The 12,261-nt window shown below is 42.0% G+C and overlaps 1 protein-coding gene across 3 annotated transcripts in view; it reads right to left on the bottom strand.

Moving 5' to 3' along the window:
* The window catches only part of tns1b (tensin 1b), a 167,359-nt gene that overhangs the window by 111,292 nt on the left and 43,806 nt on the right, over nucleotides 1-12,261 (bottom strand). For all 3 annotated transcript variants that reach the window (XM_044013784.1, XM_044013801.1, XM_044013793.1), the window contains exon 2: nucleotides 1,630-1,744. In XM_044013784.1, coding sequence (XP_043869719.1) covers nucleotides 1,630-1,744 — 115 coding nt within the window. The remainder of the gene's footprint in view (nucleotides 1-1,629; nucleotides 1,745-12,261) is intronic.

The following is a 12,261-nucleotide window of genomic DNA, read 5'->3' as shown; positions in this document are numbered from 1 at the left end:
GTCCTTCCACGAGGTCATTCAAAGGTAAGGTTGATCCCCAGCTCTGCCAGTCAACACAGTGATGTGTTCCTGAGCAAGACAATTACCCTGACGTTGCTCCTAACAGCTGTGCTGGCAGTGTGTGAACGGGTGTGATAAATATGTGATATGTGGGTGTGAAAGGGTGAAGGGTAGAAAAGAGCAAATATAAATACAGGCCATTATTCAGCAATAATGACATTTACACCTGAGAGTAGGCTAAACTGAAGCAACCCTAACCCTAACCCTACACCTTCAAGCTCTAAAGCTTATGTGAAATATTGTGACGGAGAAGTTGTTGATTTAATCTGAGGCTTCCTTGAGCAGGGAATATAACATCTAATCAGGTCTGTGGCCAAACCACAACACAACCATTACAGTATCACAATAAATTCAATTGTTTAGAGTGAAACTCAATTGTGCACTTTCCTCACACCACTATGTGCCTGCCAGCCGCATAGCAAAATAACACTATGTCATTCTGTCAGACGGTTTTTATGGAGCGAAAATAATCTGTTTTTTTCCAAGCTGTGCCTTTTCTAAAAACTAAAACCCTTTCCTGTTTCAGATTTGGGAAGCTCCAAGCTGAGTATTCCTCCCCTGTGTGCCAAACCAAACATCCAGCAATTTCCGCATGGTTTCATTGGACGTTATCTGTCTGAAAACACACATTTCCACTGCGACACGGTGTGCGTTGCAAGCCAGGGATCATATATTGTTCCGATTTTGTTTTAACGCACTTCAGCTTCATCCACTGCACCAGCTGGGGAAAGGTCCCCGAAAATGGCGACCGCATTAAAGTCGTATCATTCGGCCGCAGTTTCTTTCCTGTAATTGTTTGACGCTTCACCTCGCGCTTGAGTCACACCCACATGACATCAGCGTGGGCTCTAAAACAACAATCGAAGCAAAGAGAAAGGTCACTTATTTAGAAACCAGCAGTCAACACAGAACCTGCAGCAGTTTGAAGCCTCAAAAAAAAGGGAGAAATACAGCACACAAATCACTCTGCGACCAGTCGACCACACTGCACCTCCTTCTAAACACCATTAAGGAAATTGAGAAGCTGTTAACCCTTAGCCTCTCCGTGGCTTCTTTTGCCCTCCTCTGTCACTTCACTGACACATAGTTGACCTCGGGTGACCCCGGGTGACTCCTCATTCACACCACTGATGGATGTTGTAACAGATATTGCCTTTGTTGTCCCAGCAAGTCAAAGCTGTCTGGTCCAATCCCCCACAGGAGGCCCCATGTAATGTTATCCTACAAGTCCTACAGAGTAAAGATGACTAAGATACACAGTGTGTCGTCTGTTTTAATTTCAAATAATCTGAAAAAATAAATAACACACTTGATTTTACGGATGGAGACAGCAGTGGATACAAATGTGTGCCATGATGTAAAATCGTTGATTTTCTCTATGGACTTTGGTGCAGGGAACTTCAGTGAATCAGAAACATAAAGCCGGGATCATATCGTTAAAATACTGTGGACTTAAGACGACACCGATTTTTATCAGGTCCGTCTTTTGTTAAAGGGCTAAACTCAGTTTTCAAAGAAACAAGAGCAGCTGGTCCACAAGGTCCAAGACCTTCAGGAGAAGTGACTGACCTCTGCAGACGAGTCCGTCCTGGGTGATGGTCTGCTTACAAACACTGCAGTGCTTGGTCTTCTTGAAAGTCTTCACCCGGAACGTGTGGGAATGAAGAGCCTCCAACTCCTCTGGCTGCAGGAAAAGAAAAGAAAAGAAAAGAGAAGATGTTGGTGTTAAAACTATTTGTTCTGATAGGACCTCAGGTGCGGCTTGTTTACTTTTTAGTGCAGGTGTTCCACCAAAAGATACTCTGCTTTATTGGTTCCTTATTGCTCTATAGAAACGACCATTTGCAATACTTAAAAAGAACACCTGGCCATGTAGGAACGTAGGAATACTCTGAGAACATGTAGAGCCATGGGAAAGTGCTGCCAATGTTTTAACAGATCTTTAATGGCCTCAAATGGCTGAAATTTGGGATCTTAAATAAGCAGAATGAAAACTACTTGCCCGTGTGTCGAGCAAACGAAAACCATTCAACCAACACTGCTCCCTATCGTTTACCTTTTAACATCACATCCAAAGTCTATATCCAGCTTGTTGTTGTCCATTTACTGAGATCCATCGACCACACAATTCTTTTTTCTGTACATTTTTCTGAGTTTCCTATCTCTGTGCATTTCCATTCTCCCTCTAACAAACCAACCATGGGGAAATGTGACATCATTCATTCATGTGCTGTATTTGCTCAGCTGGGCCCAAACTCTGCTCTGAGGTCCAGTTCAATGGAAATAGTGGTCCCACCGAATCAACCTTACCGGTTATTAATATTGTATTAACAGTTTTTATGTCGTAAAAAAAAGGGACCACAACAATCTTCCATCGGATGAAGTCAATTGGCATAACATGACCCATATGGAGTTTCTCCATTCAAGAGTGTCGTCTTTTATCTTCATTCAGATTATGAATTGTTTCATAGCAAATAAAGATGAATAATAGCCCCAGAGGAGTGCTTGTTATTGGGATTAAGATCTGCAGTAAAGCAAACTTTGGAATTACCATGTATGATAAGCCTTATATTTATAAAGTGGAACTTATAGTTATGGGGAAAAAACAGCCTCAGCTGTGAAGAGTGATTACAGAATGAGTAAATATGTGAGCAATAAGGAAATGGAAATCTCACTCCATCGTAACTGGAATTATACTGATTGGGAACGTTAATCCGTAAAGAGTGAGTGCAGAAATGAGAGGAGGAGAAGTTTGCTGCACGAGCACAAAGAGAATGACTCAAACTGAGCTACAGGACATTTATGAAGAAACACACGACTATTTAAAGCAACACCAAAGCCGTGTTTTCACAGCACAGTACCAGGAAGTACAAAAAACAAACTTGAATTGCCCCCTGGGGACAAATAAAGTCTTTTGAAATTTAAATTGAAAAAAACAAAAAAAAACTACAAGTACGGGGAAACTTTTTCAAGGCAGGTCTAACGACCACAGGAGATTATGCAAATGAGCATGATGATATTTGAACAACCCATGCCACAACAAGCTGAATTAATTCATCAATTGTCCTGAGTCAGAATCAATCTCTTGACAGATTAGAACTCAAACTGCAGTAGTAACCCAATGCACGAGCATTCACCCTATCACAAGTCATTACAGCGCCAGATAAAAGTCACATAATGTTGCTTTAACCCCGTCTGTATGTTTGTAAAATGAGCAAACGATGCTCTAGAAATGACAGATGATAATGAAGATGAAGAGAGAAATTACATGAAGATAGCCCATCAAAATTGGCAAGACAGGAAAGAGAATAAACAACCAATTTCACAGTCCCTTTCAGATTATTTGTCCTCCTAAATTTGACTCTCAGAGATTAGAGCCTGGTGAAACTGTTATTATGAAGCCTTGCAAACCATTTCTATAATCTCTACTATTTCATGCAACGAAGCAGAACACAGATTATGCTGAGAATATGCACACATCATCCTTTTCTGTCTGTATGTACCCAAACGTACATATTTCTATAGAGGGATCAAAGAGAGCTGATGGATGTGTGTGTGTTTTTTTGAGACAGGAAGTGTCCGTTTAAAATGGTGCCCTGCCATGAGGCTTTCATTAAGTGGTGTGTGTGTGTGTGTGTGTGTGTGTGTGTGTGCAGACTGGACAGGGCTAAAAGTGGCCATGTGGTTGCCACACTGGAGGACTTCATATGGGAAGACCGTGGAGTCACCAGGCATCGCCATGAAAATATGGCTTAAAAAAAACTGAAAAACCAACCCATAATAATCTTATAACCACTAAAGACCCACTCTTTTTCTCCTCATCAGTCCTAAAAGGCAACGTGTTGGAAAAGTGGCTGAGGGTGTGCAATCATACACTTGAATGATAAACCAGACGACTGAGCATCTGCTGGAACCTTCATGGTTTTCTGTCTCCACATGTGACCGTCCTCTCTCTCTCCCTCTCTCTCTCTCTCTCTCTCCTGTTATTAACACCAGGAACCAACTTAGCGGAGGGAAATAAAGCCAATTTGCTCGTAATGATGTCTAATTTCCAGGCGGCGTAGAGTTCACTTTACACACTGTTGTCACACTGTGAGTCCAGTTCCAAAGAATCAGACTACGCAGTTTGTACTAGACTTCTCTGGAGGTGCATTATGACGTCTAAGAACAAGTTCATGACTATAGTCTTATTTGGGAAAAGGCTTTACATGAGCGAATGCAGTTCTAAAGCCACGGGTGGGAGATGGAGGATTGTGGGAATTTTGGGGCGAGAACACTGCGTACACAAACACACACAGCCTCACAATTTCAGCCTCACTGTAATACTACACTATCTACTATTTTAATCCCACAAGCAGCTTATAAATATGTTTCTACTCATCATTGTTGAAACATAAAGTGATTTAATAAACATTTTTTCAAAGTCAATGTGAGTTAAAACACTCCATCATAACACTAACGACACACTGCTTTTATATATATATGTATATATACATATATATATATATACATATATACAGTATATATATATATATATATATATATATATATATATATATATATATATATATATATATATATATATATATATATATATATATATACATACATATAAATAAATAAAAGCAATTAAAAAGATTATAACAGTATTAACCATTATACTTGTGCAGATTTTCAACAATTTGGTGCTTTTGTGGACGTTCATGAGTTGATGATTAATTCTGGAACAGCCACAGTTCGACGTGACATTTCAACTGTTTGTATTTCAGAGCCACATAGCAACAGCAACAACAGGGACAGCCAGAGCCTTGATTCCGTCTCCTGGCTATGATGAACCACAGCGTAACATGATTAGTTTAATCTAGTTAGGCTGATATAATGACCATGGCTGTGCACAGGACACACCATGATGGCAGGGGTGGAGGTCTCTCCGCCCTGGCATTCGTGCGCGTGTTTGTTATCCGAGCGGCCGCCGTGCCAAGGCTCTGCTCTGCTGGCACCTGCTGAGTTGAGAGTCTGGATATGGATGTCAGGGGATTGGGAAGCGACAGTAAAGTGGGGTTAACGGCACCGGCGCGGTGGAGGACCGAGTGTCAGCGTGTATTTCAGTACGTCACGGTGGACGTTTGTTGATGTTCTTTATTTTGTAAACATGACGCCACCACTTTGTGGGAATTGATACATCTGGAGTGAGACGACCAAGCAACCAAAACACACCGCTCTGGTTTCACAGCTCAGGAATCAGCTGCCAATGATGAACAGGATGCAGCCGCAGGCAGGTGTTACAGGAACACAGTGTCTAACTCTCAAATCACATCATCCAAAACATTCAGTGTTTTCTTTTCTTTTTTTGTTTGTTTTTTTAAGCGGGTGCATTATGGCAATAAACTGCTCACATGTGGTATCGGGATCAGTCCAGAGGAACGTTTGGCGTTTAGGATGGAATGAAGTCATCTGTTATGGACACAAACTGTGAAACAACTTAAATGCAATATGATATAAAATATGAACACGTACACATATGAGTCTACATGTGTGAGTGCATCGATCTGCTGCCACAAGTGTGAAAATCATGCTTTCCTGTGCTTGCATTTATTCATCAAATTTCCAGATTCCAAATCAAATGACTCTGCAACGTGGGGTGTTTAATAAGCCCACGTTGCTATGGCAACATGTTTTTTTTTCTTTTCTTTTTCCACTGTAGATTAATTGCAGCCTCCACATTCACCTCCCTGTCCTGCAGAACTCAGTCCCTGTCATTTGCAAGTAAGAGTGTTTCAAAAGTTACACACACAACATACAAGCGACGTGTCTCTATTAAGGACACTCTTCAGTGGCCTCGTTGACCTTTTCTGATCCTTCTCACACTCTCCTCAGAGTCCAGCCGTTATATGGAGGAGGGGAGGGGGGGGGGTTCCAGTCGTCCTCTGGTATGCCACTTGTCTTGAGTGAAGTGAGTGAACAATTAATACATTTAATTTTCAGCTTCTTAAGTGTCTTTGCTCCATTTGACAAAAAAAAAAAAATCATTAAAGCTGAAAAGACATTTGAGAACATCATGATTTCCAGGTTTGGTACACACTGATCGGCATTTTTCAACATTTTATGGACAAAAGAATACTGGATTAATCGAGGAAATAAGCGACAGATTACGTGATTCTAAAATATGATCCTCTCAATAAAATTATACTCAAAATCTCTTCCTGCTAGATTATATGGACGACTCCATCGAATTCATCTATAAACTAAGCAAAGAACTCAGACACACAGTATATACAAGTAAACAAGCTGACAAGTGGGGTTTAGTTATAGATATAAATGTCACATGTTGTCATCGTACATTTCTGCACTATTACAAATATGACTGTGGTTATGTTTGAGTAACCTGTGGTGAGGTTTCCGCACAAAATACACCTGATTAAGGCTAAGACAACAGAAAAGAATCCTGGTTTTGTCCTCAGTGCAGACCATCAAACACTTGATGTGGCGCACTGATGGACAGACATCTCACTCTCGCACACTATGCAATATCCAGAACTAAATACTTGAGAACTATGTCACTATGGGAACTCTGATCAACATTTTGCACCAGCTTCTGAGATTTTATGGACCAAACAACTCATCCGTTAATTGATTTTACATAGACATTCTTCCTGTGTGCACTTTCATTTATTTACTTTGTGTTTTTAACCTATTCTCAAATGTTTTATGACTTCTCTATGAGCTCTTGAACTGGTCCCTGGAGATAAAGTTAAAGTTACTGAAATAATCAATAAAATAAAGGACAAATTCAACTTATAATGAAAAAGAATCACTACTCGCAGCTCTACTTTAGACTCTATTATGGTTTAGTGGGTGGAAGGACCGTCCCACAATAGCAACACATGCACATGTACAATCTGTGTTTTTCATAAGTGTTATTCTAACCACATGCTCCGCTCTGAAAAGCCTGGGCTCAGGCTTCAGTACTGGGGGGGTACGGCACTTCAAAGCTGGCGGGGTGGAGGTTTCATTTCTTTCCCATCAGAATGGATGCTCGTCCAAGATGAAGAGGCCATAAACATGAAGGCGTGTCTATTTCAGTCCTCCTGCCCTCGCACAGAAATCCAGCCGCAGTCGTTTAACCTCCAAAACACTATGTAAATACGGCACCGAGCAATATAGCGGGACAGCTCCCCTTTGTGAGGACTTAATTGTTTCCGATCATTAGCGATGCACCCGCGCTCACAGTTTGTTTATTGTTCAGGGGGGTGGCTGCTGTATGAGGAGAGTCGCTTGGGGAGACGTGGGTGATGAAGAGAGCTATGTGTGTGTCTGTGTGTGTGTGTGTGTGTGTGTGTGTGTGTGTGGGGGGGGGAGTTTCAGGCCTAACAGTGTCTATGTGCAGCGATGTCCTGTTGCAGCTCCTCAGTCCCTCACACCCACGTCGCACCCTGCTCTCAAATGAGCCACAAAGAAAGGAAATGGTTTCAGACAGGCAACACGGACCCCCGTTAGCTGAGGTCAGACACACACACACACACACACACACACACACACACACACACACAGACTGTCCAGGACCCGCAGCTCCTGGGAACAGACTCCCGTTCCCTAAGAGACGCACGCATAATCTCTTCCTCACACTCATTAGCAAACACGGGCACAACAGGCACTCTCGTGCATAAGAATGTGCAGAGACACACGCACACACACTTTTATACTACACCACACACATACACACACACACAGACTCTGACAGATTCATTCCTACTTTAGTGAAGCGTCTCCAAAAGAGTTAGTCCAGTATAGTATAGTTTTAGCCAATTATTACTTTTTAATCATCAATTTAAGGCCACATGGTGGAGTAGTGGCTGGCACTCTTGCCTTGGATCACGACCCAGTGCCTTTGTAAATGGAGTTTGCATCGTCTCCCTGTGTGCACATGGGTTTTCTCCAGGTTTCTCCTGGTAAACGGCTCCTTCTTTCATCCAACATGATGCATGAAACAGACAGTAAGCTGGATTTTGTTCCACAGTCGGAGGATTCAGTTTCTGCAACAACAGCTTAGTTGTTTAAAAGGGATAAACACACGGAATCAGACTGATATTGACGTCAGCAGATGCAGCTTGTGATACAATATCTGTACAAGCCATCCCATTTGAAAGGTTTTTGCCGATACAGTACAATAAGATCATATTTGAATCAGATTTTTTAATAAATCTGGCATCAGTGGGATTGAAATCAGGTGCATTAGCATAACACTGGACTCTGATGTCAGGACACTGCTAAAGAAAGAGGAGAGAACAGAAACATGGATATCTGACAGGCCTTAAAACCCCAAATGTGTCCAATTATTTATTCCTTATTTATACTGTTACCCGTTAAAAGACTTTTGGAAATCCACGATGTGTCAAACTTAAAAAAAAATAAAGAAATCACACCAGGCAGCGTCAGTATGTGTTCGGTAATGTTACACGACGGACGTGTAAGCTCTTCCAGACGCTGACATTCCAGCTGAATACGGTAACCAGAAACACTGCTTTTCTCTTTAACCTTAGAAAGCAAAACTATTCCCCTCCACTGTGAACGCGTGACTCATGCAGAGGCTCACAGACACAGGAACGCACTATGATATCACCTCTGATTACGCCGGCGTTCAGGCATGACCTCACACACGTTCATCGTCTCTGTGTGACAACTTTTTCCAAGGTTTTCGCTCGTCTCCGCGGCAACCGACCACACATATTCCTCTATAGCCAGCTCTCGTGTCATCCTGACCAGTTCACTCTCTGTAGGCTGGTTTATTTGTTTAAACAAGAGATTTTGAATTGACTTTCCCCTGAGACGACAACAGGAGAGCAAGAAACAGAGAGGCGGTCAGAGAAAAACAGGACGACAGGATATGACGTTTCAGTCCGACACCTGCGATTTTCCAACTCTGACCCGTCTATGGCAAACGGCTGCTGTGAAAAGGACATAACACTTCTGATGCTGAGCAAAAGTGATCAGGGATGTTAAATTGTATGCTTAACACGTACAGAGTCAGATAAAAAATACACTATAAGGACAAAAGTATAATAATAATAGTCTGTCCAATCCAACTTTATTTATAAACCACTTTAAAAAAACAACAACAGCTGAAACAAAGTGCTGTACAGCAGAGATAAATCAGACAAATAAGATATGAAAATGACATCATAGACCAAACAACAAACAATAAAACAATAAAATACTGTAGAAACTATAAATACAACACAAATGAACAAATGAAGTCATAGAAAAACACTATAAAAAACGATAAAAACCAACGTCTCATACTGGGTCAAAGAGTGAAAATGGGTTTTAAGATGCGTTTTAAAAGTGTCGTCTGAATCGAGTCAATAAAAAAGCAACCGCGTCATTGTCCCCACAAGCAGAGGCTATTGTCCTCCGTGCTGGACGTCAGAGGACGAAATGGAACCTCTCCAGTTTACAGACAACTGGGTTAATCACCCACAGACGCACCCGCGTCTCGTATGGGACACTGTATGCATGGATGGACAGATTAACGAGACGTAGTGGGGCGACGACTACATGTCTCCATCTGTGACTCTGTGTGTGTGTGTGTGTATAAATACTCCTATTCAAATGTGCATGTGTATGTACTGCACTAGCTGAGAAACTCATAGAGAAAACAAACACATTCTCAAATGATATCATTCCCTTGATTTCACGATCCTTTCCACGTCCCCCTCTTCTGCTGTTGTGTCCTACACTCCCTTTCTCATTGGGCAGTTTTCTATGTAATTCTTCATCTTTCTCATCAGCCAAACAGGAGCCAACAAAGGCAAGCCGACCTTTGACCCGTCTCCACTCGTCTTCATCCACTCTGCCTGACCTCTGTACCCTCCACAGACTTTCCCCACCCTCTTATCAGGCTTTCCCCGCTGACCTGTCCATTCACCTGGTCACAGTTAATCTCAAATGCAAATACTCTCTGGTGCCTTTGCTCTTCTATGACGGTAAATGACGGAAAATATGTGGTTTGTGGACAGGATCGTCATTTTTCATAATTTGTCCTAGACTAAAAACGGATTTAATGATGATCGAGAAGAATAATTGACAGATTCAGCATAAAACAAACAATCGGCCGACTGAAGTTGGTCTAGATAATATAGTTTATATTATATATACATATATATATACACATATATATATATAGTTATAATAATAATAACAGAGAAACCTATAAAATGTTATTTTTGACTTTTCTACATCATACGATATGATTTCCATCCGTTTCACTTGCAGAAATATCTCGAAAAATACATTGAAACACAATCTCACCACCTGTGGTTTTGAGTTATTATAAAACACACGGTTGAAAATAATCCACCGCTGGTGTGCGGGGTAAGAATGATGTACACGGGGGCTAATATCGCGTCACGATCATATCGCAACAGAAATATTTGGGTCACTGTAACACACACACACGGCGAGCCTCTGAAGCCTCTCAGCGGCAGCTTAATGTCAGAATTCCTGAAGCAAAAATATTTCCACACATCTCATCCAGTTCTGCAGTGACTTATTTTCCAGCACCAATGCAGAGCAGACTCAAGAAAGAAGAAGAAGAAGAAGAATACTGTACGCCTGCTTCCAATTAGGTATTTAACCAACTTCTCCTGAATGACATGTTACAACAATCAACAGCTGAAGAAGGAAGTGTCTTGTGAATCCCTTAATTGTAAGCAGCCCACTGAAGAACAAGTGCAGTCGGCAACAATTCACGACCAAATACCACAAAGAAGAGGCTTTTTGGAGGTTTATTTCCCCCTCGATCTTTGCTTCCTCCCATTTCTTCCGCTCTCCAGTTCCCACTCACCAGACGTCCCTACAATGAACAGTCACCTGCTTTTCATTTGGGGGGAAAATGCACCCCAGGCATTCCAGTCTCTCCTTCCTCCAACCCTGCACTGCCCCTCTCTTTCTCTCTCTCTCTCTCTAAGTCCACTCTTGACATGCATTTCGTCTCTGTGAGGTGGATCCCGGGGAGGAAATTACTCAGTCATCCAGAAGTGAAGAGGGAAAAAAAAATATCCCTTCTTTCTCTCAGACCAACAAAGAGTGGTCATCTTATCTTGCTTGTCAGGATTTGGGATTTGGAATGAAAGAGAAAGGGTTTTTTTAAAAAATGGGGGGGGTCAGTGGCGATGGACGTGCACTGAAGTACGGACACAGCGAAGTCTGTGTTCATGTGAGAGCGTGGATGCAGAACTGGAAGAGCTTCTGGTAATAGAATGACCAATAATAACGGCGAAATGTGTCATTGTCATGTGTTATCCTATGAGTTTTGATGTCTGATATCTGGCTGGATCTGAACACATGGCACAATGGCAATAAAGCCCGGGCTTAATCTTGTATTTATCCAGCCACATCCTCAATAAAAGTCAGCTCAACTGGCAGCCATACGTGTCCAAACCATAACGGGAGGCAAATATGATTCCTGACCGGAGAAAGAGAAACTAGAACAGAATCAGCAGCTCATGTGAAAGACGAGGCGGAGACTATGAAATAAAAAAAAAAAAACTTCCCATCGTTTTTTTTTTTTTTTTATTTCACCAGAACATGGGAACTCTAACGGTTTCATTGTGTGTCCCGATGTCGAGATGGTACCAGCGGTTTGTGTCTTGGTCTCTTTCTCTTGGTGACTAACAAGAAAACATCTCCGCCCCCACATCCCTTCCTCAACGTTCTGTGCAGTCGTAAACAAGCGTCCGGTTACGATGCAACACTTGCAAGCTGGACGACTTCAGCGTCTCTCCACGCAGCCGCTTGTCCTTGTTATTTACTATATTGATTTAGATTTGTGCGCTCTGTTGTTTTGATTCCGCGTCTCAGAGTAACCTGGCCCGGCGCTCTGCTTAGTAAATTGTCTTTTATTGTTGCAGCGCGAGGAAACGGCCTCGTTACATGGCCAGGATTCAGGTATGTGCTTTCGAAATCTCACAACAAATCCACAGTAACATCTCATAAATGTGCTGTCTCGTTTGTTTTAAGTGAAACTCTCCAAAAGGAGACAAAGCTCTGAACTCCTTCCCACTGTATTGTGTGATGTGACAGAGCAGCCTGTGACAGTAAACCAAACATGTGGAAGAAAGATGACGACGAGTCGCAAACAGATGGTCCTACAGCCAACAGTCGGATAATCACAGACATCCAAACCTCATCATCTATGATAAC

The sequence above is a fragment of the Solea senegalensis genome, linkage group LG2 (genome assembly GCF_019176455.1).
Source record: "Solea senegalensis isolate Sse05_10M linkage group LG2, IFAPA_SoseM_1, whole genome shotgun sequence".
NCBI classification, from domain to species: domain Eukaryota; kingdom Metazoa; phylum Chordata; class Actinopteri; order Pleuronectiformes; family Soleidae; genus Solea; species Solea senegalensis.
The sequence above is the reverse complement of the archived record's forward strand: the minus strand, read 5'-3'. Positions and strand labels throughout refer to the sequence as shown.